Source organism: Gobio gobio, assembly GCF_949357685.1.
Source record: "Gobio gobio genome assembly, chromosome: 16".
In the NCBI taxonomy this organism is placed as follows: Eukaryota; Metazoa; Chordata; class Actinopteri; order Cypriniformes; family Gobionidae; genus Gobio; species Gobio gobio.
In genome coordinates, this window is record NC_137109.1 from 28,445,836 (window position 1) to 28,470,234 (window position 24,399).

Genomic DNA, 24,399 nt, shown 5'->3' on the forward strand with positions numbered 1-24,399 from the left:
TAGACGCAGCTGGTAGATGCTGTAACTACACTATCTAGATCTAAGAAGCATCTTTCTCCAATGACAGCCGTTCAAAAGCAGCCATTCAGTATTCAGTATTTAACTCTTTTTCCAGACCATGATTTGTTTTTGTTGGGCTCTTAAAAGAGTGAAGTGGATTTATATTGTTCTCATCTGCTGCCTTTGACATCACAGCTCAGGTTAGTCACTAGTGAAGTGTTCATGTGGAGACATCAGTCAGTCAGCGTTGTCACATGACATTTGCAGTTCAGGTGATTCAGAATCCTGTGAATGCAAAACAAGGGATTCAACACTTCTGTGAACTCAAATACAGATGTCAGGGTTTGTTTATTCAGTGAAGAACTGGACATCAAATGTCACATTTCAAATAATCAGATTATATTAATATATTATGCACTTGTTATGTGTTAACTCCTCAATAAAACATTAATAGCCCAAATGCAAAGACTATATATTATTAAGGCACAACCTCGTGCGCATTCAAATGTTTGACGTAATTTGAGATGGAACAGTGCTAAGATGGGAACACAAACAAAAAGGAGCTGAAATCTCATGGTTTCGGGAAATAATTTAGTATTCAGGATGTTTCAGGAATTGCAGACAAGTTCTTTAGGTGTCTGTGACACCATGCACTGTGAATGTAACGGTCTGTCAGAAACTGGAAGTCTGCAGATACACATTCATTCTTCTTTTAAGGTAGAGACCATCAGTGACAGTGGCGTTTCTTATAAAGCACCAAATAAACTACATTAAATAAACATGAGAAAAATTCATAGTGTAGATGGTCAGGAGACAAATTTAAGTTTGTAGTGCAGCAAATTGGCACGCCAAGGGTATGCATACAGTATACAAATATAAATATTAATATAATAATTTTAATAACATAATAGAATGCATACCCTTGGCTTGCCAATTTGTTGCACTGCATACTATATAATGTATATACACAAGCATAATATTAATTTGAATACTGTGGCCTTGATTTATCAAGAGTCAAATACAGCAAAAGACAAAAGCATTGATGTGCATTTGCACTTTATCTTTATTCATAACTAAAAGAATAATTCAGCACTCATTACAAAGGACAATGATTTGTATTTGTTTTCAAAACTAAGCTTTCTTCTCTAGTGGAAAAAAACGGTAACGCTTTAGATTACAGCCCGGAAAGTACTGCGTAAGTAAAACAAATTTACAGCGTAACTTTCGGAAAGTAAGGTATAAGGGAACAACATGTAATATTTGGGGAATAAAGGGGTAACTACCAGGAAAATTAACAAATTAACAAAAGTATCTTTTAATTAAGGGGTAGTTACAGGGTAAGTGTGAATCTGGGGCTGTAAATTAAAGTGGTGTTTGTTATGTTTCATGTAGTTGCGGGGTAAGTACAATAAAAACATGCACAATCTTATATCACCTTTATTTGAAAACAACTTTCAAAACAGATTTACAACACTTATTGTTGATTTATCTTGCTTGGCTTCATCCTCCTCTTGTTCCTCTTCTTTTTCGTTCTTGCCACAGATGAATCTTAAGAAGGAATCCCATGTTTCTAGCTATTCTGTATTATGTATGAAAAGAAAATGAAGCTTATGCGCAAGTTCTGGCAGGAAGATTCAATGTTACGTCACTTATCACATTCAGACCTATCCAATCAAGTCATAATTCTCAGAGTATAAAAGATCGGTAATTAACACATGTCTGAGTTCACAGATGCTGACGCCAGCATTGCCTCCATCCTCCCCACCACCACCAGGTCGGTCCCTGTCTATACCTCCCGGGGGTCGGCTGCTCCCCAGCCTTCATCTTCAGACAGGAAATGCAGAGTCCGTTACCCTCGTGACGAGCGCTACGGACGGGGCCTACGCCAAAGAACCTCTAATTTAATACTTGCTGGTCTGTTAATAAACTAATGGTGTTATCATACTTTATCTGGTCTCCCGAGTCTTCCTGGTAGAAATACAGTACACCCAGAAATGTCCTCATCATTTACTGGTCTTTTACCCTCATGCCATCCCAGATGTATACGACTTTCTTTCTTCAGATGAACGCAGAAAAATAAATAATCTCTGCTAATGAAAACTCATTTGGGTTATTAAAAGTTGAAGCATCAAACAGCACATACAGCAATAACTACAGTAATCCATATGACCCCAGTGGATTAACCCCTAGAAGTCTGAGCTCTTTTGGGGCCCTTTAGAAGTTTTGAAATACTCTGACATTTGTGCTTTTTTCAGTTGCTTATAAACATATTAATGGCAAAAGTGTAATTACACTGTATTCAGCACAAACTGGGCTTTTGAGAGAATAATGTTAATGCGTGGTTTTTGAAAATTAAGGCCTCAAAACACACAATAGACATGTGTCCACAAGACTTTTGACTAATGGGTGTTGTTGCCTAGAGTTTTTGCTTCAAACTGATGCGAGAATCATTGAGCCTACTCATTCACATAAAACAATATATTAATTTAAATTTTTTAAGACATTTTTCTTAACAAAGGCCGTATGTGAGGAGGCGTGAAAGATCATGAATAATGCTGGGTATCACACTTGAGTAACATAATGACCGCATAATGACCTGCATAATGAATAAGCTTCAGGTATGTGACTGAGAGGGAGCAACAGCACAAAGGAAATATATTTTTTGTAATTTATTTAGAATGTAGTCAACAAAGGCCTATTGTATTTTAAATGATCAAAAGATTTGACTACACTGCAAAAAAATGCTCTTCTTATTTAGTATTTTTTCTTGTTTCCAGTCCAAATATTTAAAATTCTTAAATCAAGATTCATTTACTAGATAAGAAAAATTTTCTGGGGGAAAAAATCAAAATGAAGGGAGTTTTTGCTTAAAACAAGCTAAATTATCTGCCACAACAATTTATGATTTATTAAACCAATTTATTAATGTTTTTACAATGTCTTCTGAAGTGAAACAATAAGTGTTTGTAAGAAAAATACCAATATTCAAAACTTTTTAAACTGTAGACTATCCCTTCTGACTAACAGTCATCAGTGAGTGCATGAGAGGGTTAAGTGCATACTTGACTTAACTTACATGGATATGTTTTCTTTTTATTTATTTTTTATTAATGCTAATGACAGTATACAAACAATAACATTATGATAAAAGCAATGACAAACAAACAATATGCTTGAGAATGTCATGAAAGCTTGAAGCCTCACGTTGCTCTTTACTCATGCACGCACAGTTGTTCGAAAGTGAAAATATTAGTAAATAATGAGAGCATTTCTGAGTGTCCTTTTTTCTTACTTTATATTAGGTGGCCTTAACTACTGTACTAACATTTAAATTAATCATTTGATACAATGCACTTATTGTATACATATATGTTTTTACATTGTACTTACATTTTAAAAATACCTGCATGTAATTACATCTGTAGTTAATTTCTGTAGTTACATTTATAATTACAGCGCTGACCCTTCCCTTACACCTAACCCTACCCTTAAACTTGCCCATACCACCACACCTGTCTCTAACTTTACCCGTATCCCATCTCAATATCAGCAAAAGTGTTTAGCAATACAATATGAACACATTTTTGGATGTAAGTACATAGTAGTTAAGGCCACCTAATTCTTTAAATAAATATTAATACAGAATAGCAAAAGACATGGGATTTCTTCTTAAGATCCATCAGTGGAAATAATGAAAAAGATGAAGAGGAACAGGAGTAGCCAAGCAAAAGAAACAAAATGTATTGTTGTTTTTCAAATAAAGGTTTCTGAGTGATATCAGATTGTGTACGTGTTTTTATTGCACTTACCCTGTAACTACATGAAACAAGAAAATAACAAGCACCATTAATTTAATTTACAGCCCACAGATTCACACTTACCCAGTAACTATGGAATAAAAAGCACCACTTACCCTGTAACTACACAGATTATTACTCCTTAATTAAAAATATTTACAGTATAAATATTTTGTTAATTTTCCTGGTAGTTACGCATTTATTGCCCAAATATTACATATTGTTTCCTTATACCTACACATACTTAATTTATAGTTACACTATAATTACAGAAAGTTACACTGTAAATTCAGTTTACTTACGCAGTACTTTCCGGGCTGTAATCTAAAGCGTTACCAACAAATCTATACCAAAATGTATTTAAAATACATTTATTTCATACTAAGTATACTACAAATCCATTAACATAATATGACATATTGTTTGAGACTTACTGATATAAATATTATAATTAAACTTTATTTGGAGTACTTCTTTATAAGCCTAAAATGTGTTTTAATATCACTATTAGTAAGTATAGTATGATCTCTGTATAATATCAATGTATAATATGTCTTTAAATGCAAGATATTTAAAGTGTACCTAAAGTATACTTGCAATAATTCCACTTTAGCACAATCAAATATACATTTGTATACATTTAATCATTACATTTACTTAAAGCTGCAGTCCATAACTTTTTTTGGTTAAAAATGATCCAAAATAAATTTTTGGGCAAGTACATAACCAGCCAGTGTTCAAAACTATCTCCTTGCCTTAGCCCCATTCACAACGGTAAGCTTGTAATAATGTGTTATAATTAGAGTGGTATGATGGATTTCCACGGGAAATTCGAGCATGTCTTTGTGTCAATACGTCACGTCTGTATAAATCAGGGGTGGCGAACTCCGGTCCAGGAAAGCCTCAGTCCGGCAGAGTTCAGCTCCAACCCTGATAAAACTCACCTGCCTGTAGCTTCCTAGTAACCCTTCAGACCTTGATTAACTTGTTCAGGTGTGTTTGATTAGGGTTAAAGAAAAACTCTGCAGGACTGTGGCTCTTCAGGACTGGGGTTCGCCACCCCTGGTATAAATAAAGGAGGAGTCCAGCTAGTAGGCTATTGCATGTGAGGATGCTGCGAGTGGAGGATCATTTATAGCCTTTTCTAACAGCAGATGGAATAATTCAATTTATCATTTTGTTGGCGGATTGTAATCCAGAAAGGTCCAAATGACATCATCAGTGACAACTGGAGATTCACCCGTAGTTAAAAGCAAAAGATTAGACTGAACAGAAATTTTAATCTACACGTAACAATAATACAAATTAAATGCACGTATCGTATTCTCCGGACTATAATTCACACTTTTTTTCATAGTTTGGCTGGTCCTGCGACTTATAGTCAGGTGCAACTTATATATCAAAATTAATTCATACTGACTGACAAGAGAAAACATTTACGTCTACAGCCGCGAGAGGGCGATCTATGCTGCTCCTGTACCCTATCCCTGAAAAAATTAACTGAAAACAACTGAAAACTGGAAAAACGAACTGAAATATTAACTTGAAGAAAGAAAGACTGAACACGAACAAAATGCCCCCCAAAAAGAAAATCCTATTCTGCAAATTACAAACTGCAGGTAATAAAATATGCAGCCGTAAACGGTAATCGAGCAGCAGAAAGAAAGTTTGGAGTGAGTGAGAAACTTGTGAGGGACTGGCGAAAAGCAGAGGTTACTTAACTTTAATGAAGAAAACAAAGAAAGCTAATCGCGGACTGAAAGCAAGATGGCCAGAGCTGGAGGAACGAGTCCACAGATGAGTGCTTGAACAACGCTCTGCCGGGAGAGGCTCAGCTGCGCGAGACAAACGCTGCCAGTGTGAATGCACAGCGCGCGGCTCCCGCTCTCCATATGCACTGCTTCTGCCAACGCACTGCTTGTGCGTGCGGTGTGAAGCTGCCGTTATAGTCCAGTATAATGCGACTGAAGGTGATGATACATGGGGCGACTTTTTTGAGCAATGTTGCTGGGCAATGTTAAAAACGCAATTAGGGCTGCAACAACGAATCGATAAAAATCGATTATTAAAAGAGTTGGCAACGAATTTCATTATCGATTCGCTGTGTCGCACGACTATTATGCCCGCAAAGACGCGGAGATGTTTGAGTAAAAAAAAGCACGGTTGAGCGCAAAGCAGAGTGGAAGCGGGCGAGCTGTGCTGTACCCGTCGTACCACGCAGCGGAGAAGCGAGCCGAGCCGTACCAGTCGAAAAGCGCCATTAATAAATTGAAAAGGGGTGTTAATTGCAGCAAAAGCGACTCAACATGGCATAGGAGCACCACCGTGGTGATTCAGCACCTAAAACGAAAACATCTTGGAGTCCTTGATGAGGAGGAAGGTAGTTCAACAGCAGGCGAACGTTAATGCTGCCTTCACGCGCTCTCTGAATTATCGTAAATACGAGTTTCCTAGGCTCATGAACGCCCTCACATTTTGAAACTGAATGCAATGCGCTCGTAATCACGACTTCAGAAGTCGGAATCATCAAATTTCCGATAGCACGTGAAGGCAGCATTAGTCACTACAAAATCCCACTTTTGTTCCGTTTGGAAGTGAGGAGCGTGACGTCCCTCCAGTAGCTCTTCTGGTGCTTGTTTACTCGTTATCCAGCTTGACAAGCATGACAAGTTAGCGTTAGCTTGTTAATAACAGCAGTAAAGCAGGGGTGGTATAGTTTGCAAGACTAAAGACACGTTTTTATTCACTTGCCTTTTTTGGCCCATTCATTTTTCAATCTGTTGCTATGTTAATTTCGTTGACAAATAATTTGTCAGTATTTTAATCAACAACATTTTTCACAGACAAAAACGAGACGAAAATCAAAACCAGCTTTGAATGACAAAAACTATGACTAATATCTATTGTCATTTTCAGTCAGCATTCGGTCTTAAAGTGACAGTAGTCCATTAACCTTCTTCCAGTTGTGCTCTTAATATTAATCAAACAACAAAAGAGAGAGAAAATCACCTCTTTAGTTTTAATAAGGATTCATTATGTTTATTATACATTAATTATTTAATCCATATTTAATCTATTAATTGGAATGCATTGAAAATAAGACATGTCACCGCAGTTAAATCTGTGTCTGGATTTAATATCATTTATATTAATAGTTTAATACAGTAGATGTTTTCTCCAGGAGTATATAGTGAGTTTGGACATTTTAGAGAAATTCTTAATGCATTACAATTGAACTAAACCCATTAATTTTGTTTGTGAGTGTGTGCATCTGAGTGTAGTGTAGAGAACAAGTTCTAACATCCTGTTAAGTTTTCTGATTAGTATTTTTCTTTATTAAAAAAAAGAAAAGATTTATAGATTTATTGTAGCAACCTGTGCACTTTCTCAAGATTTTTTGCACTGTGAATTTGCACTGTCAGTTCTGTTTTTGAATAAAGGATTGAAAATTAATGTTTTTTCCCAGATTCATCGATTAATCGAATAATTAACCAACAGATTAATCGATTATTAAAATAATCGTTAGTTGCAGCCCTAAAAGCAATGTTGCTTGGCCACTTTCCCATTGGGAATGGGCAACACATTTCTATCTGGATACTTTAGATTGGTAATTTGACGGCAACATTGCCTAGTAACATTGCTCAAAAAGTTGCCTGGAGTATCATCACCATTATAGTCCAGTGCGACTTATATATGTTTTTTTCCTCTTCATGACGCATTTTTTGACTGATGCGACTTATACTCTGGAGCGACTTATAGTCCGGAAAATACGGTAGTCACGCAATGCTGATGTTGTTAACATTAACAATTTGAGAACAAAGTATAACAATAATAATAATTTGCACGGTTTGATGTGATATGAGCTAAGCAATCATTAGATGTAATCACCGTTGGTAGCACGATTTAATGTAATGCTTTTTTTCTCACTTGGTCAGAACAAAATTGGCAGACATGTTACTTATTTGTCAGATGATATTTTGCTGTGAAAATTCTTATTTTGGTCATACTTCCAAGATGTAGAATCTGTTATTCTGAAGTACAGTATCCACACCGGTGCAGTGACTGAAAGCAAGCCACACATACTCTTCAAAACATTAGATTCATCCGCTCTGAGGAGCCGTGGCGATGCACAACCCACGTGAAGACGATAATTTCGCAACTAACTGCAATAGCAGGTTTCAAACAGAGATGCGACAAAGAGGCAAAACTTACAGACTGCAGCTTTAAGTATATCTTTAGTTGGACTTTAGCAATATTTCCGGATAACTAAAATGCATTAAGTACAAAACTGGTTGTTCCAATTAAGCAGACTTTAAATATATAAATGTATTATACCAAAAGTACAATTGCAGGGTATTTATATTAAGTACATACATATGTTAATGTATTTGTAGTATACTTATCATAAAATTATGTATTTCAAATAATTTTTAGTTCATATATTTTTCAGGGTTGGCTTTAACCAAAAGATTTTTGGTCTTGTGTAGGCATCTGTTATATTTATTCAATATCCCTTTAATGAAGCCTCTCCACATCTAAGTCCCAGATATTAAAGCGAATACTGTGTCAAATTCTGGAATGCTGGCTTCTAATCAGTCAATGCTGGGTATTGAATATTTTAATTGCAGCCTTTTCAAAATAAACTTTGATATCATTTTGTCACCCCTACTGAGTAAAAATACAGCACTAAAGGGAAGCTCCAGACTAACCTTGAGTTCACAGAAATATTATGCTTAAATCAATATTGTATTGCTTTGGGATCCTGGAGGGCAGTTTTAAATGATACTGGAGTCTTGTCAAACAGAACTCATCACTCACATCCTTCTGCTTAAAGGGTTAGTTCACCCAAAAATGAAAATTCTGTCATTAATTACTTACCCTCATGTCGTTGGACACCCGTAAGACCTCCGTTCATCTTCAGAACATAAATGAAAATGAAGATATTTTAGTTGAAATCTGATGGCTCTGAAAGGCCTCCATTGGCACAATGCACGGTACACTCTCAAGACCCTTAAAAGGTACTAAAGACGTCGTTACAAAGTCCATCTCACTACAGTGGTTCTACAATAACTTTATGGAGTGACGAGAATAGTTTTTGTGTGCAAAAAACCCCTAAATAACGACTTATATAGTGATGACGATTTCAAAACACGGCATGAAGCTTCGAAGCGTTATGAATCAGTGAGTCGAATCATGATTCGGATCGCGTGTCAAACCGGCAAACTGCTGAAATTTGGCGATCCAAACTGCTGAATCGACTCACTGATCCATAACGCTTCGAAGCTTCATGATGCTGTGTTTTGAAATCGTCATCACTATATAAGTCGTTATTTAGGTTTTTTTTGCGCACAAAAACTATTCTCGTCGCTCCATAAAGTTATTGTAGAACCACTGTAGTGAGATGGACTTTGTAACGACGTCTTTAGTACCTTTTAAGGGTATTGAGAGTGTACCGTGCATTGTGCCAATGGAGGCCTTTCAGAGCCATCAGATTTCAACTAAAATATCTTCATTTGTGTTCCGAAGATGAACGGAGGTCTTACGGGTGTCGAACGACATGAGGGTAAGTAATTAATGACAGAATTTTAATTTTTGGGTGAACTAACCCTTTAATACAAATAAAGACAAGCAGAGTGGTAAAATACTGTATCCAGCATGTATTTAGCTCACAATTGTGCACAGATTTTGTTAAAGGATCAGCACAATAAAATGTGCCAAATTCGAAGGTACTGACTTGTTTTATATTAGGTGGCCTTAACTACTATGTACTTACATCAAAAAAATAAGCACAATGTACTTATTGTGTTCATGTTGTATTGCTAAACACTTTTGCTGATATTGAGATGGGATATGGGTAAAGTTAGGGACAGGTGTGTTGGTATGGGCAAGTTTAAGGGTAGGGTTAGGTGTAAGGGAAGGGTCAGCGCTGTAATTATGAATGTTACTACAGAAATGAACTACAGATGTAATTACATGCAGGTATTTTGGTAAAAATGTAAGTACAATGTAAAAACATGTATGTACACAATAAGTGCATTGTATCAAATGATTAATTAAAATGTTAGTACTTAGTAGTTAAGGCCACCTACTATAAAGTGGGTCCGTACTGACAATTCCTTGATAAGGTAAACATGGGAAATAACCAAATGTACTTCTAGGAGAAACAACTGACAAGAAAAAAAAACTAATTGGAAACCTCCGAAGGTGTTTATCTAGACCTCAAAAGAAAAAAAATTATAGAGCCACAGCAACAACATTTATTCATGAAGATCATTCCTCACTATAGATAATGAGACCATTATGAAGCACAATCAGAGGGTGATGTGACATTTGATATTTAATCATCTGCCACAGTCAAACGCAAATAAAAGGCCACAGTCTGGCCTTGCAGAAATACTGAACAAATCCATTCAAAGCCAATAGCAGCACACTGAACATCAGTATGCCTGAGTGTGGATATTGCTTCGTCTGCATTATAATACTTCCATGTTTTGTTATAATACCACTAACAGTTGACAGTGGAATATTTAGTAGTGAGGAAAGTTCACAAATTAACTTATTGCACAGGTGGCAACCGATCACGGCACCACGCTTGAATTCACTCTTCACACTGATATCCTGAGAGCGACCCATTCTTTCACAAATGTTTGTAGAAGCAGTCTGCATGCCTAGGTGCTTGAATTTATACACATGTGGCCATGGAAGAATTCAATTATTTAGATGGGTGTCCCATTACTTTTAGCAATATAGTGTATTTCTATGTAAAGTATGTTAATTTGGGTAATCACTCCATACAATGACTAAGTTTGACTCTCAAGCAGAAGAATAAATAACAATGTATAATATATAAAAATAAGCAACAACCTGGCCTGACAACACTTTTAAAAAGTGTTCTTTAAACAAGAGATTGAGGGATTTGTCAATTGTGATTAGTGGTCATTTATTTAGTGATCACTTTTTTGTGACCACTAGAAAGCCTCAAAACATGACTGTACCTTTTTTAAATGAACCAAATAACCTACAGGTGAACATATTTATAAGATTTACAGTTGGCAGATGCTTTTATCCCATTCAATTTTCATTGCTTCATTGTTCAAAGTTACACATTCTATCAGTTCATGCATTCCCCAAATCCCTTGGTGTTGCTACTGTAGCTCTATTTTGGAGATTCAGAAATGACTGTCAGCAACTTCATGAAAAACTAGCCCAATAAACAAACATGGCTCTGCTACTTCAATTATTTGGAGTATTGCAAATGTATTTTTTTTTTCTCTTTACATTTATGCCTTTGGCAGACACATTTATCCACAATGCATTAAGGAAATTACATATTTTCATGCATGCTTTAGCTTTTAAATAAGCAGGACAAAGAAAAGAGTTTTCTATTTTTTGAAAAGCAGTAAAAAAAATTGTATGGCCACAGAAAATTCACAATGTCTGACATTTGATATACTGTAGACCCTATTGACATGTCTGACACTGTGGCAGACCAGGCATTTCTGACTGTTTAACAGTGGATGAGCCAAGAGAGAATCTGTAAGTCTGTAAGTAAACACAGCATCAGAACAGTGTATCAGCAATTGCCCATTCATTAAGGCATCGAAACCAGCCCAAGGGCAGGCCGAGGGCCAGCGAGGCAGGAGTGAGAACGTGGACTTCTCTAGAATAAATAATGCTTCATCTCAAAAAGCAAAAAATTAAGAAGTTTACCACGAGGCATCTATCTATCTATCTATCTATCTATCTATCTATCTATCTATCTATCTATCTATCTATCTATCTATCTATCTATCTATCTATCTATCTATCTATCTATCTATCTATCTATCTATCTATCTATCTAACCAATTTTGTTAAAAATAGCAATGAGGACATTTAGGTGTGTGACATTAAATTTCACTAACTATCCATTTAATTTGTACATTTAACATGGCAACATTTTTAAGATTTAAAGGGGTGGTAAAACACATTCTTTCGAAGGCTTGATTGTGTGGGGTGCACTGTAACATGTGTTCATGCTTCGTTTTTAAAAAATTGCATTATTTTTTCATATATTTTACCTTTATTCTAAACTGCTCTGTCCCTCCTTGAAAAAACGGTCTGATGGTTTCCGGGTTGTATGAAGCCAGTCCCTCAAAAATACACAATAGGCTCAGATTGGTTAGCTGGCCCAGTGTGTTGTCAATAAAACCATACCAATTTGAGCCCGAATCGGACCCAGACAATTTTAGTGAAGATGATCGAGCAGAACCTGTTCAGTCCTCAAGAGTAAAGACTGCGGATCTATAGTGATCGCTACTGAATGGCACTGTTACTTTTGCATTTTTTGAACGATTATAGCCAAATATCTGTCGCAAGAACTATTAACCCAAAACGAACACTAACCATTGGCTTTACTAGTAGCCAAATCAAACACAGAACCATTTTTAGCATGCCTGTAGATAAACAATACATAAAAGCTCTAATCAAAGAATAATTTACACTAATGCCAAGTTCGCTGTTGAGATTTTAAAAAAAGTTTGTAACATTAGGTGTTTATCGGATAACGTTAAGTATGAATAAGCATTTAACAAACTGGTTTGCAGAGCCAAACAGCGTTGTCATCTGGTTACTTCCTTGCTACAACGTACAATTAACAATACGAACTATTACAGGAAAACACATCGACGAAAAATAAATCATACTTACAGGTTGTGGCCCGTAAACAGCTTCTGTTTTTTAATCCATCTTTCGGGACAAGCCGTTGTGCGGATCCTGCATTGAATTAGCAAAGATTGTGGAAGCTTTCCTCCGTGAAATGTGCAGCGGGAGCAGCGCGCGCCCATTGTGGATTCACACTGGCAGTGTTTGTCTCGCGCAGCTGAACCGCGGCTCGTGAATTGCATATACAGATGAATATTGTCCATTATGTCACATTTTCCGGTCTTCTCCTCCGACCCCTGTCTATCTCGTGCTTTGATTTATGATGGGCAGCATACCTATATCTGCTGCAAATGCAACCTGTTCCCCTCTGTCTCATACACACATTCATATAACATGTTGTATGTTAAGCGCGCTACAACTAGGGCTGCTCGATTATGGAAAAAATCATAATCACGATTATTCTGGTCAATATTGAAATCACGATTATGTAACACGATTATTTCACATGACTTTGGGAATGTGTTGCATTTATTAAAAATACACCTTTCAACAATTCAATTGAAATTGTAACATTTGTTGTACTTTTTGAACTATTAAAATAAATAATATAACATATATTCAAATCAAAGTATAAAAGTATTCACGTAAAAATGATAACCACAAATAAATAAGATCAACAATATGGTTGGGCTAGATATGCTTTTCAGGTATGTCTAACATTAGTTTTCAGGTACAGAAATGTATCAAATGTAAAATAACATTGCATATTTAAGTGCATAAATTAAAGATCAATCCTATTAAACTTACAAAAGCTATTCAATCAAGAGCGGTGAGTGATGTCCTTGTCTTTTGTTGTTTGACATTAAACAGACGGAAGTGAAGGCTACTGCCCCTTTAAGACCTAATGGTCGGATATGCGTCGTCTTTCTCGACTGTATAAAGTTCACTTAAGGCATATACAGACTATGTCTGCTAGGATACTCATCAAGATGGACATGTTGACATACGTTTTGTGTGAGTTTGTCCGTTCAAGAGCAAGACTTGAAAGAGAACTCAATATTTGCGCGCTGTGAGACGCACATTTTCTCACAGCGCGCGCGTCTTCTCATTCGCGTCTTCTGGCACTAAACCCGGGTGAAGACGGCGAAATGGCAGCACTCGCATGCATTGAACAAAGTTTACAAAGAGAGAATTATTTGAAAAATATGAAGGGAAAAAAAGGACGTTTACACGGCATCCCTGCTCTCGTCAGTTTTTGTTTCTATATTAGATTGTCATAGATCACTCTGTGTTTAATTTTCAAGTGGTTAAACAAATTCGTGATGTTCCCTTGCGTTGCAGCCACCACCATGTAGCAAATCTTGCACGTAGCATGTTTCTGCTCGTCGTCTGATTCCTCGAAGCCAAACTGTTCCCAGACAACGGAGTTGGTTTTGCCTTTTTTGCTCACCAAACGCTGCTGTAACTGCCCTCCTTCTGCCATCTTTACTCGCGCCGAGTTTTTAAATTCCAGCGGATGATATGCTCACGAGACTCACGACCTGAGAGAGATTTGTGGCTTTGGGAGGGGCGGACGTGCGCGTGCGCGTTTCATTCAGAACGCAAGACAAAATAAGAGTGTTCTTGCAAAACTGAACATGGCAAAATAATCGTTTTTTCTCGATTGTACTATTTTGGTGATCGTTGGGAGGCAAAATCGAAATCGAAATTCGATTAATTGCATAGCCCTAGCTACAACGCACCCCCGTCCCTAGGAAGGCTGAACAAAGTGGATCTGCAATCTGGATGAAAATAACAGCGTTTCGTCGGCATTGCGGCAACAACACTCCAGCCTAACTATACCGCAACAAAGCTTCCCCGCGTCGAAACAAAATGGCCTCGCCCCCCCTTATTTAATATTCTCGGAGGAGGGGTTTATGTAAATATTGGGGCTGGTGATGTCAGCAACCCTGGAGGAATGTCTGTAGTAGAGACTGTTTTATTCATCCCGCTCCCGCCCGCACCCGCCGAATTTCTGACCATTACCGCCCGCTCCCGCAACGTATGTGTTACACTCCCGCCCGCTCCCGCAATATGTATGTCCACTCCCGCCCGCACCGCAATATGTATGTCCACTCCCGCTCGCACCCGCAAAACTCTGAAAATGTATTCCCGCACAATAATAGAGATGCATTGATTTTGTGTCTTCTCCCGTCCCGCAGGAAAAAAAACCCACGTATTTGTATTGGTATTATTAAAGAGATTCATTGGGTTGTTTGTTTCGTTTCCCTGGCCTGCATGTAAAAAAAAAAAAAAGACAAATACATTCAAATATAATTTTGTTTTTATCAAAAACTTTGCACATAAAAATAGACTGCTTTGCAAAACAGAAAAACAGATTGAGAAACAAAAAACAGATCCCAATTCGTCGGTCAGTTCCGACGTACGTCGAACGTGACCGACTGAAAGGAAACCTGAGAAAACATGCTTCAACAGAATGTAATGTGAACACAAAATAGCAAACGGACATTTAGAAACAATCCATTTCCACTCACTAAACTTCTATGTATTGTTTGTCAAAAACACCAAACAGTCAACTTGACCTGCAGGGAGTGCTGAGCGTTTTTGGTGAGGTATGATCAAGTAGCTATGTATTTGCCAGCTGCGCAATATGTGGATACATATAACGTTATACCGCATGATTTTGCCTACCAAAACAATTGAGAAACTTCTCCAAATGTCAGACTTTCCTTGCTTAGCTTTTGTGCTGTAAATACCTCGTTTGAGGTTCTTTTCTACATCATCTATTGATATCTTCTCCATCATGTCGTTAGGCAACCTCCCTATCCCGCCGATTCCCGCTGTGCAACATTACAAACTAGCTAAAGTTAGAAAAGTGAAATCGTGGTTTACCACCCCTTTAAGAATCAACAGATTTAAGAATCACATCATGGTTCAGTTAAACCTGAACAATAACTTTTAAATCATCAGTAGTATTATGTATATACTTATACATGTATACACTTTGATTGAGACTTTTATATGCTGTTGTTTGAAAGTACTACTGTTCAATAAATTTGCTATATCCTATGTATACTAAATTTGCTATATCATATATATATATATACATATATATATATATATATATATATATATATATATATATATATATATATATATATATATATATATATATATATATATATATATATATATATATATATTAGACATGTGCCGGTAAACGGTAATACGATATACCGCAATAATGAACATGCACAATATTGTTATCGTGGGCACTTCAAAATACCGTGAATAATTATTTATTACGAATTATTCAGATTTTTAGAATGTATTTTAAGAATACTTTACCCATCAACCGTTTAAAATGAACAGAGCGTCAAAGAGGAACGTGCACTGATGTAAACAGACCGTTCATGAGTCTAGCACATGGCGGAAGGCGTGAAGACGCACTGAAGTGCACATTCACTTTCAGACAGCAGAGGGCGCTGATGGAAGAGCAGAAATACAGCCGTTTCCCCAGTAACCATAATCCGGTGCTCGTCATCACATAACCTAATACTTAAAGAATTAAAGTCATTTTCAAACTTAATTTTTTTTTTTTTAGTTTTAAATTACATGCCCTAGATATTGTTTGAATATATTCTGACTGTTGTTCAATCACACTTTACAATATGGCTCCATTATTTAACATTAGTTCATTCATTAACAAACTGACAATGAAACATACTTCTAAAGCATGTATTAATCTTAGTTAAATGTACATTTCAGCATTTAATAACACATTATTAAAATCAAAAGTTGTAACTGTATTATTTAATGGACCTGAGCTTACTCTAACTAACAGTTGCTTTTTTAAACTAACATTATCAAAGAAGAATAACTTCTGTAAAAATGTAGCTATTCGCTCTTTGTTAATTTTAATGCATTAACTGGCGAGACATTATTGTAAAGTGTTAACTATTGTTCTTTATAATTCTTTAGCACTTTAATCTGTTTCAAATATTTGTTTACTTTATACATTTTTTGTGTATTGCTTTATTGTATTTAAATGTTTGGTTCTTTTGTTATAAGAAAGTTTTTTTAACCTGTTATAGTATGACAACACTTTTTTTGCAACTTTTTTTTATAAATATCGTGATAATACCGTATACCGTGATAAAAGCTTCAGCAATTAATCGCAACATGAAAATTTGATACCGGCACATGCCTAATATATATATATATATATATATATATATATATATATATATATATATATATATATATATATATATATATATATATATATATATATATATATATATATAAATCAATATATTCTTTAGAAAGGTTCTGTCCTCGTTCCACCCATGTAGAGCCTGCTGAAAGAGCCCTTCTTCCACTCACACAGCCTCTGTGAATAATTGGTAGAGGAGAGTTCCTCTTGAATGAACAGTGAACTTCATCTAATAAGACTGCCTTGGGCTCATAAGCAAAGTCAGTGAAACTAAAAAACAGTAGTTAGAGATGAGAGCCGCACAGAGAAGACAGGCTCTGTTACACTGAAAAATGTAAAAGGGGAGCAAGTGCCTGTATGGGGTTCTTGTGACTCAACTGGTAGTGCATGACATTCACAACGCTAAGGTCATGGATCCGATGTCCAGTGATTATATATACCTTGAACTCTACAGGTGGTCCCATATCCAGATATAACATGCATATAGTAGCCTACTGCATATCATTGCTAGCTCTCAGGTAGAGATGCATTGGCAGTTTTATGATGTAGATACACAGTTGAAATGAGGCTTACCTAACAGCAGGGAATGGTTGGTCTGAATAATCTAAACAGACAGTGGTGCCACAGCAGATAGAGTCTTTGAGGTTGAGTAGCTTAAATAAAACAGATAGACCACAATGGGGAGGAGCGGAACCACTTTGTTTCAGCACAGAAGAACAATGAGGAGCGAATGTGTGTGTGCTCATGTGACCGCGCATATATGCAATTTATGAATCACTATAGCTTTGGATATGTGGTGGAATGATTGCTAATTGAATATTCACACTGGGTCAGTGGTCTTGGAAATGGGCCATGGGAGGTCCTCTCACTAGCAAGGCACATAATGAAGCACACATCATGGGAGGCTAATGGAATAATTACTGGGTTAATTTGACCCAGTAATCAAAGAACATGGTGCACTGTACTCAGTACAGGAAGAAACAAAAACAAACATGTATATATATTATTAAACAAATAAATAAAATGTATTATACTGATTGAAAACATTACAACAATGATGTTGTACAACAATAATGAATTAGGTCAAAATGAACACTACAGTACAAAGTGCACTAAATTTCAGGGAAACGTCTTACAATTTACATAGTTATGTCCTTAATTCTATTGTTATTTGGGGCACTTCAAAATATTTAGAATAAAATTCTAGATACCTTGTTTTCTGAATACACATTAACTTCTTTCGACCGGTTAAAATTTAAAACACTGCATGTATGCTGCATGATGGGCTTAACGAAAATGCAAATTCACAATGTGACAGTAGGTGTCGCTTATGAAAAGCAGAAATACAGCGGTTACCCCGGTACACAAAGCAGCACTGTGTACTTTCTAACAACTTTCTACAGTTTCTAACCCCCACTTGTTACAGAGAAGAAAAGGAAATCACACTGTTAGACATTTCTGTAATTTGTACAGTTATTTACTATATATCACCCAGTATAATACTGTAAATTCTCTTTACAGTAAATAACTGTAATTCCCGTTGCATCATGGGTATTTTCTATGACGTCAAACACCAAATACAGTGATTTCCTGTATTTTTTAAAAATAAAGTATAATACTGTATTTACCACAACGGCCTATTTGGCACAATTGGGATCGACAGGATTTGCTTGAGATTTATATTAGGAACCATCAGTGCAGCGTTGAAAGTTTCACCCGAGGAGAGAGCTCACGGTTCCAGAGAACATATGAGCTGTGTCCGGACACCCTGCGAAGATTTTTTCATCCCCCGTGAGAACGGCAAACAAGCAAGGTAAGTGTGATTTGTACTATCCGCGGTTGTCTGCACCCCAATTTTAGCTTGTCAGCATTGGTGCTAAAAACTGAGGTAAACCTAACGTTTTATGAATTTATTGAATTAGATTAGGAACCGGTGCAGCGTTGTAAGTTTTGCCCGAGGAGAGAGCTCACAGTCCGGACAACATACTTTACATAACGTTAGGTTATCATTTGCTTAAACTTTGCTGCTAAAACTGAGGTAAACCTAACGTTTTATTTTAAAAAAATGAGTATATTGAATTAGATTAGGAACCAGTGCAGCCAGCGTCGTGTGTAACGTTACTGCCCGAGGAGAGAGCTCACGGCCCGGACAACATACTTTATAACGTTAGGTTATCATTTGCTTAAACTTTGCTGCTAAAAACTGAGGTAAACCTAACGTTTTCTTTAAAAAAAAAATGAGTTTATTGAATTAGATTAAGAACCAGTGCAGCCAGCGTCGTGTGTAACGTTACTGCCCGAGGAGAGAGCTCACGGCCCGGACAACATACTTTACATAACGTTAGGTTATCATTTGCTTCAGCTTTGGTACTAAAACTGAGGTAACATAAACCTAACGTTTTATTTTTAAAAAGACTTAACGTTAGTGAGTTTATTGAATTAACTTTACCAATACAATGAAGATTTTGTTTATCGAGCATATTAAGCGTACATTAGGACGACGTTAGTTAGTAAATTAACGTTGGCCACTAGTTGCAAAAAATAATGTCGTTAACAAGCAAAGTTTACATTTGGATTGACATTATTTATTTAACATTTTAGATAAGAATACCAGGAGCCTGCCTGTGCTGTGCGACACTGGAACTCATACAACGGTTAGTAACGTTACCCCTCTTTGTTTCTCCACATATTACTGATAATTCAAAGTTTTTCTTGTATGTTTTAGTCGGGTCTGTTTAACTGAATCACAAAATTATTTAGTTTTTCCACCTCTTTTTAGCTGTAACTAGCCATGTACCATGTTTTTTTTTTCATAAATTATATTATACTAAAATAATCCAAAACTGTGTTTGTCCAGGACTGACAGATTATAATTTTATTTTCTGGAATTTAAGCAGTCCTGGACAATTTTTGGATGATTTTGGCAGATGAAATATAATTTATGAAAAAAACATGGCAAAACTTTAGAATAATGTTGCTCAAGTGCAAACCTGAATACATTTCTGAACACAAAAGAAGATGAAGAATGTTTGTAACCTAACAGATTGAGGCACCATTCACTTCTATAGTAATTTTTTCCTACTATGGAAGTGAATGGTGCCTCAAAATTATCTGGTTACAAACATTCTTTAAAAGGTTTAGAACTACAGGGCGAGTAAATGACAGAATTTACTTTTTTTTTTTGTGAACTATCCGTTTAATGACAGACCATTATTCTAAAGTGTTACCAAAAACATTTTAAGCAAAGGCACTAAGGTTGATGAAATTTAAAATATCTTTATTCTCTTAATTTTCTCTTGCTTTAAGTTTTTTTCGTGAGGAAAAACCCAGCGGTGGGAACAAGATGCACCACCTAAACCGGAGTGAGTCGGAAGACCGGGGAAGTTGTGAACAGGAAGACAACTGTAATCAACAACAGAGTGTCATCCTTCCTTCGCCACCTAATGGAGTTTGAATGGAAAAACTTGGACTAGGTGAGACACTTTTTTAATAGGATATGTAATGTACACAGACACTTACGCTGCATTCACACAGGGCGTCATGCCGGTTAGAAATTTTGTCTGACCTGACACAGCGCCGACGCCACGTGACAGTGACGTATGGCATCAAAGCACCGCGAGAGCGATTCGAGAGCAGTCAGCTAATACAGCCGGTGCAGTTTCTCCAGAGCGACTGCACAGACTTTGATGAGGACACAGCTGTTCCACGATTGGCCAGATTCTCCGCATGACAGCGATCACATGTGTTTCGTGTTTATTCTAAAACCTTCAGTTCCTCTAATGTGCACAAATCTCTTTTTTAAAACAGTTAAACCTCTTTTCATGTAGTTGCGATGTTATATTGTCATGTTTATCAAAATAAAATAGATGAAAAATGTAGACCCCCACTTCATTGATAGTTTAGGCTTGTATGTTAACTTTATTCTTGTACAAACACACGCTGTATTAATCAGTGCATAAAGTATTACATGACAAAAAATGTCTCTGAAACATCTGTGTATTGACAAATATTGCATTTATTTCACTTCAGCTGATAAAGTGTCCAAACACCGCGCGAGCGTCACTGCGGGAAGCAGAAAGTGTCCGACTTCACGTCTCCGTTTGCAGCTCCTCCCCGCCTGTACTCGGCTACTCTCGCCGATTGGTTGCATCCGGCCACAGCTGATGTCCATCACGCCTTTCAACTTCTGCTGCTAGCAATGTGAGTAAAGCGACGCGACGGAACCCACAATTCAGTTCAGCAACGCATGACGTCACCCATTCAAAGTAAATGAGAAGCGTTAACGCCGGCGCCCCGTGTGAATGCAGCATTAAGTTTGAGGATACCTTACTAAAGCTAATGCAGTATACATGTAATCCATCCTGCAATAAAAGGTTACATTGTTGTTTTTGATTAAATAGTTTGTGAAATCATGTTGAGGTGATTCAGTAATATTACTTTTTTGGAGCATATAGTTTGTGCTGCTGCTACTATTATGTACTAACAGTTTTCTTTAGTTTTTTACTCAATATCAATTTTGTTAAGCTAATAACAGAGACACCTCTCTAATATGCAATCAGGTTCAGCATCACTACAAAGTACATTCTTCAAAATATTCATTACATTGAATCACCAGCTAAAACAAAAACTGAACATTTAATTTCACATCTTCATGAAGGCATTGCAGGACTGGATTAGACTAGACAGCATACGTTGAGCTAGGTGCACCTCAAAATGTTAACTGTCTATAAAATAGTATTTTACCATTATGATGAATTGTAATGGGATTATTATTTTTTATTAAATTCCAACAGTGTAAAAAGTTTGTGTATACTCAAATTGTATGACTAACTTCATATCATTCTTATCTAGAGGGACTTCTTGCCATAATGGAGCAGAATCCTGGTTCCTGTTTGAAATCATCCAATGTGGAAGATGGCACAGATCGGTACAGACATGAAACTTGTGTTTGTGTTTGTGTTGTGATAACTTGTTTCAGAATTAATTTGCTCTTTGTTTATATTTTATTCATGTATATGTGTATTTTGCACCAAAGTTACAGTATTCTTCAACCAACTATTTACAGTATTCTACCAACTATTTTCTGCAGAGTTTTTAAAATTGTAGCTCAAACAATAGTGTGTGGTGCTAGCAAGGTCATGGGTTCAATTCCCAGGGAAAGCAAGAACTGACAAAATGTAAAATGTGTATCTTGAATGCAATGCAAGTCGTCTGCCAAATGCATAAATGTAAATTTAAATAATAAGTGATATTGAATGTAATCTGATTACTTTTATACATGATTTTCTGAAAATAAGATTTGATTCGAGGATGTTTTAAAGTGAACTTTTTCCACACATTTAAATGTTTAAGTTAAAGCACTTAAAATGTTTTAAATAAAGAATTTTATATTTCATAATAATTGTCTGTTTGGATTACTTCTGTAGGATAGATTAATGTAAGAATTAATGTAATTCAGTAAGTATTAATGATTGAATAGGATTAGGATTAATGCACTGTTAACCAAGGTTTACAGTAACGGTACTGTATTACAAAATTACAGTAACATGTAGTTACTGTAAACTGAAATGCGGTTCTTGTACTGTAAATCTCAAATACAGTAACTTACTGGCAACAGTGTTGCCAGTAAGTTACTGTAAAATCTCTTATAAATGTCTAACAGTGCATTCAGTATTTACATGTTTTCAAGTAGGCAGTACAAATTTTTGATATGGTGTTATTAAAAAAACACCAAACATTTAAATACTTAATGTTTATTTTTTACACTATGACATTTTTATCTAAAACATGCCTGTCCAGAAAACATACCTAGATATTGATTGAAAATATCAGCAATGTTAAAATGAGTTAATACATCTTTATTATGTATTGTTTTATCGTATTTAAATGTTAAAGGTTTGCCGTGTTATCGTAAAAAAATGAGTTATTAAACTTGTTATTAAGAGGACAATACTAAAGTTTGTTTATCATATCATAATAAAATCTTCAACAATTGTCATGATATAAATATTTGATATCATCACATGCCTATACCTAATTTTAACAGCAACATGTTCCACATACTAATGCATATTTAGGTATATTTAGTTCATTAGAGTTGCTTTGTACTTAATGTAAACATGTACAAGTGTATGCTACATTTTTGTCCAAAACCTATTTTCAAACTGATGTAGTTTTCAAACTGGTGCCACAAACTTCACAGTTGAGGAACAACATAAGGTCTCTGTCTCTATTGGCAGAGAAATGTGGCATATGGGTCGGTGTGACACCGGTGATAAGCACTCCATCCACTCACAGGAAAATGACTGGTCTGTTCAATTTTGTTTGATATTGGGCCAGTTACCTGAAACCTCTAAAAATAGTTTGTTACTGTCCAATACAGGACAGTAAAAAAAAAAAAAAGATGTATGATTCTAATGCATTAATGAACTCTTAAAACTCACTTTACTGTGTACACTGTCTGTTAAACAGTATGATGTAATCATGTCAATATTTGATATAATGTAATTTAAACACCCCATTAACTGGAATCCTGGTGCCCAAATCCTGCTAGTAAGATGTTAATGAACTTTAAAGACTATAAAGATTCTGACCAGTAATTATCTCAGTTAAAAAAAGCAATTTTAGTGAGATAAGAAGCTTAACTACAAATCTAATAGATAAATATGAAGTACAATGAAAGCTGGAAACAGTACTGAGACATAGCTATATATGTATACTTATCTGAAGCTGTATAATTTTATAATAAAATGAATGGCAAAAATTCAACGCATTTAGTTCCTTGTCACATACTGAGATAGTTACTAATAGAAAAGGAGTACTCACTAGAATCTAAGGAGTAAGTCCTGGTGACTAATTGAATAAACGTCAGTCACTATTTTGTAGTATAATAGCCTACTAGTATAGACTGAATAGTTACAGGTGAAAGTGAAAAGGAAAAAAAAGATATTAACATTGGATTATCTGCTAGCAATTAATATTAAGCACTGTGGGATAATAGTGACAAAAATAATACTAGGTTCAAATGAATAAATGTTTAAAAGGCTTGCCATAGGTTATTTGGTTTAAAAACGATCTTACCTGCGTTTCTAAGTTTCTTGTTTCTGCACACGGAGAAGATCACCAAGAGGTTCCCCAATATATCAACCACGATAGTGAAGATCAGAAAGCTGCCCAAAGTTGTGGCGACCCAGGGAGGGCGATTCAGCGTGATCTCGTAAGGGCTCAATGAAGAACTGTTCATCAACCGGCTGCCATTTATTTTCATTGTATCTTCACTTCAGTAATCCTCGCCATAAATTGTAGGATTTTATTCCATTGGAAAATCATGTGTGGCTGTTATTGCGTTTACGTAAACGTGAGTAAAAATGAAGGTCTCTTATCGTGTCATGGTCCTCGGTGGAGCGCACGCCTTCATGGTCTGCGCGCGGACATGTGTCCGCACTTTTATAGCTTTCTGTCTACATCAGATTGTTGGTATGTGACAACCGACAGCAAGTTAAGTTCTTCTTAAATGCCCATGGATGGGTGATGCTGTCTGTAGATCGCTGTAACGCTGCCCCGCTGTGGAAGACAACGAAATCGGCTCGGAATTTTGGTTGGAGAATGTTGAGTTGCTAGTTGCTTCTTTCACCTTTCACATCCAATTGCGATTATGCATATGCTTGTTCATGATATTGTGCATTGCATTGTTTATTTACACATTCACGTAGTTTAATCAAGCGTCGTGGGTAAAGACTTGAG

At 36.1% G+C, this 24,399-nt stretch overlaps 1 protein-coding gene and 1 long non-coding RNA gene across 5 annotated transcripts in view; one reads left to right on the top strand and one right to left on the bottom strand.

The window, feature by feature from the left end:
- The window catches only part of mtnr1ab (melatonin receptor 1A b), a 32,888-nt gene extending 8,693 nt beyond the window's left edge, over positions 1-24,195 (bottom strand). The window contains exons 1-2 of one of the 3 annotated variants that reach the window (XM_079838418.1): positions 23,737-24,171; positions 118-285 (exon numbers count right to left, since the gene is read on the bottom strand). In XM_079838418.1, the coding sequence (XP_079694544.1) occupies positions 118-190 (73 nt within the window). In that variant the 5' untranslated portion in view covers positions 191-285; positions 23,737-24,171. Of the gene's footprint in view, positions 1-117; positions 286-23,736 lie in introns of all 3 variants that reach the window. The other 2 variants (XR_013818128.1, XM_079838417.1) reach the window with 2 other exon arrangements.
- Positions 18,199-22,052, top strand: LOC307139428. Of its 2 annotated transcripts, none has more exons than XR_013818129.1 (5): positions 18,199-18,469; positions 19,258-19,310; positions 19,963-20,129; positions 20,686-20,856; positions 21,534-22,052. It is a non-coding gene; the product is annotated as an uncharacterized lncRNA (long non-coding RNA). The 2 variants fall into 2 exon arrangements; XR_013818130.1 differs by having other exon boundaries at positions 20,686-20,921; positions 21,534-22,050.
- Positions 24,196-24,399: the final 204 nt, after the last annotated feature.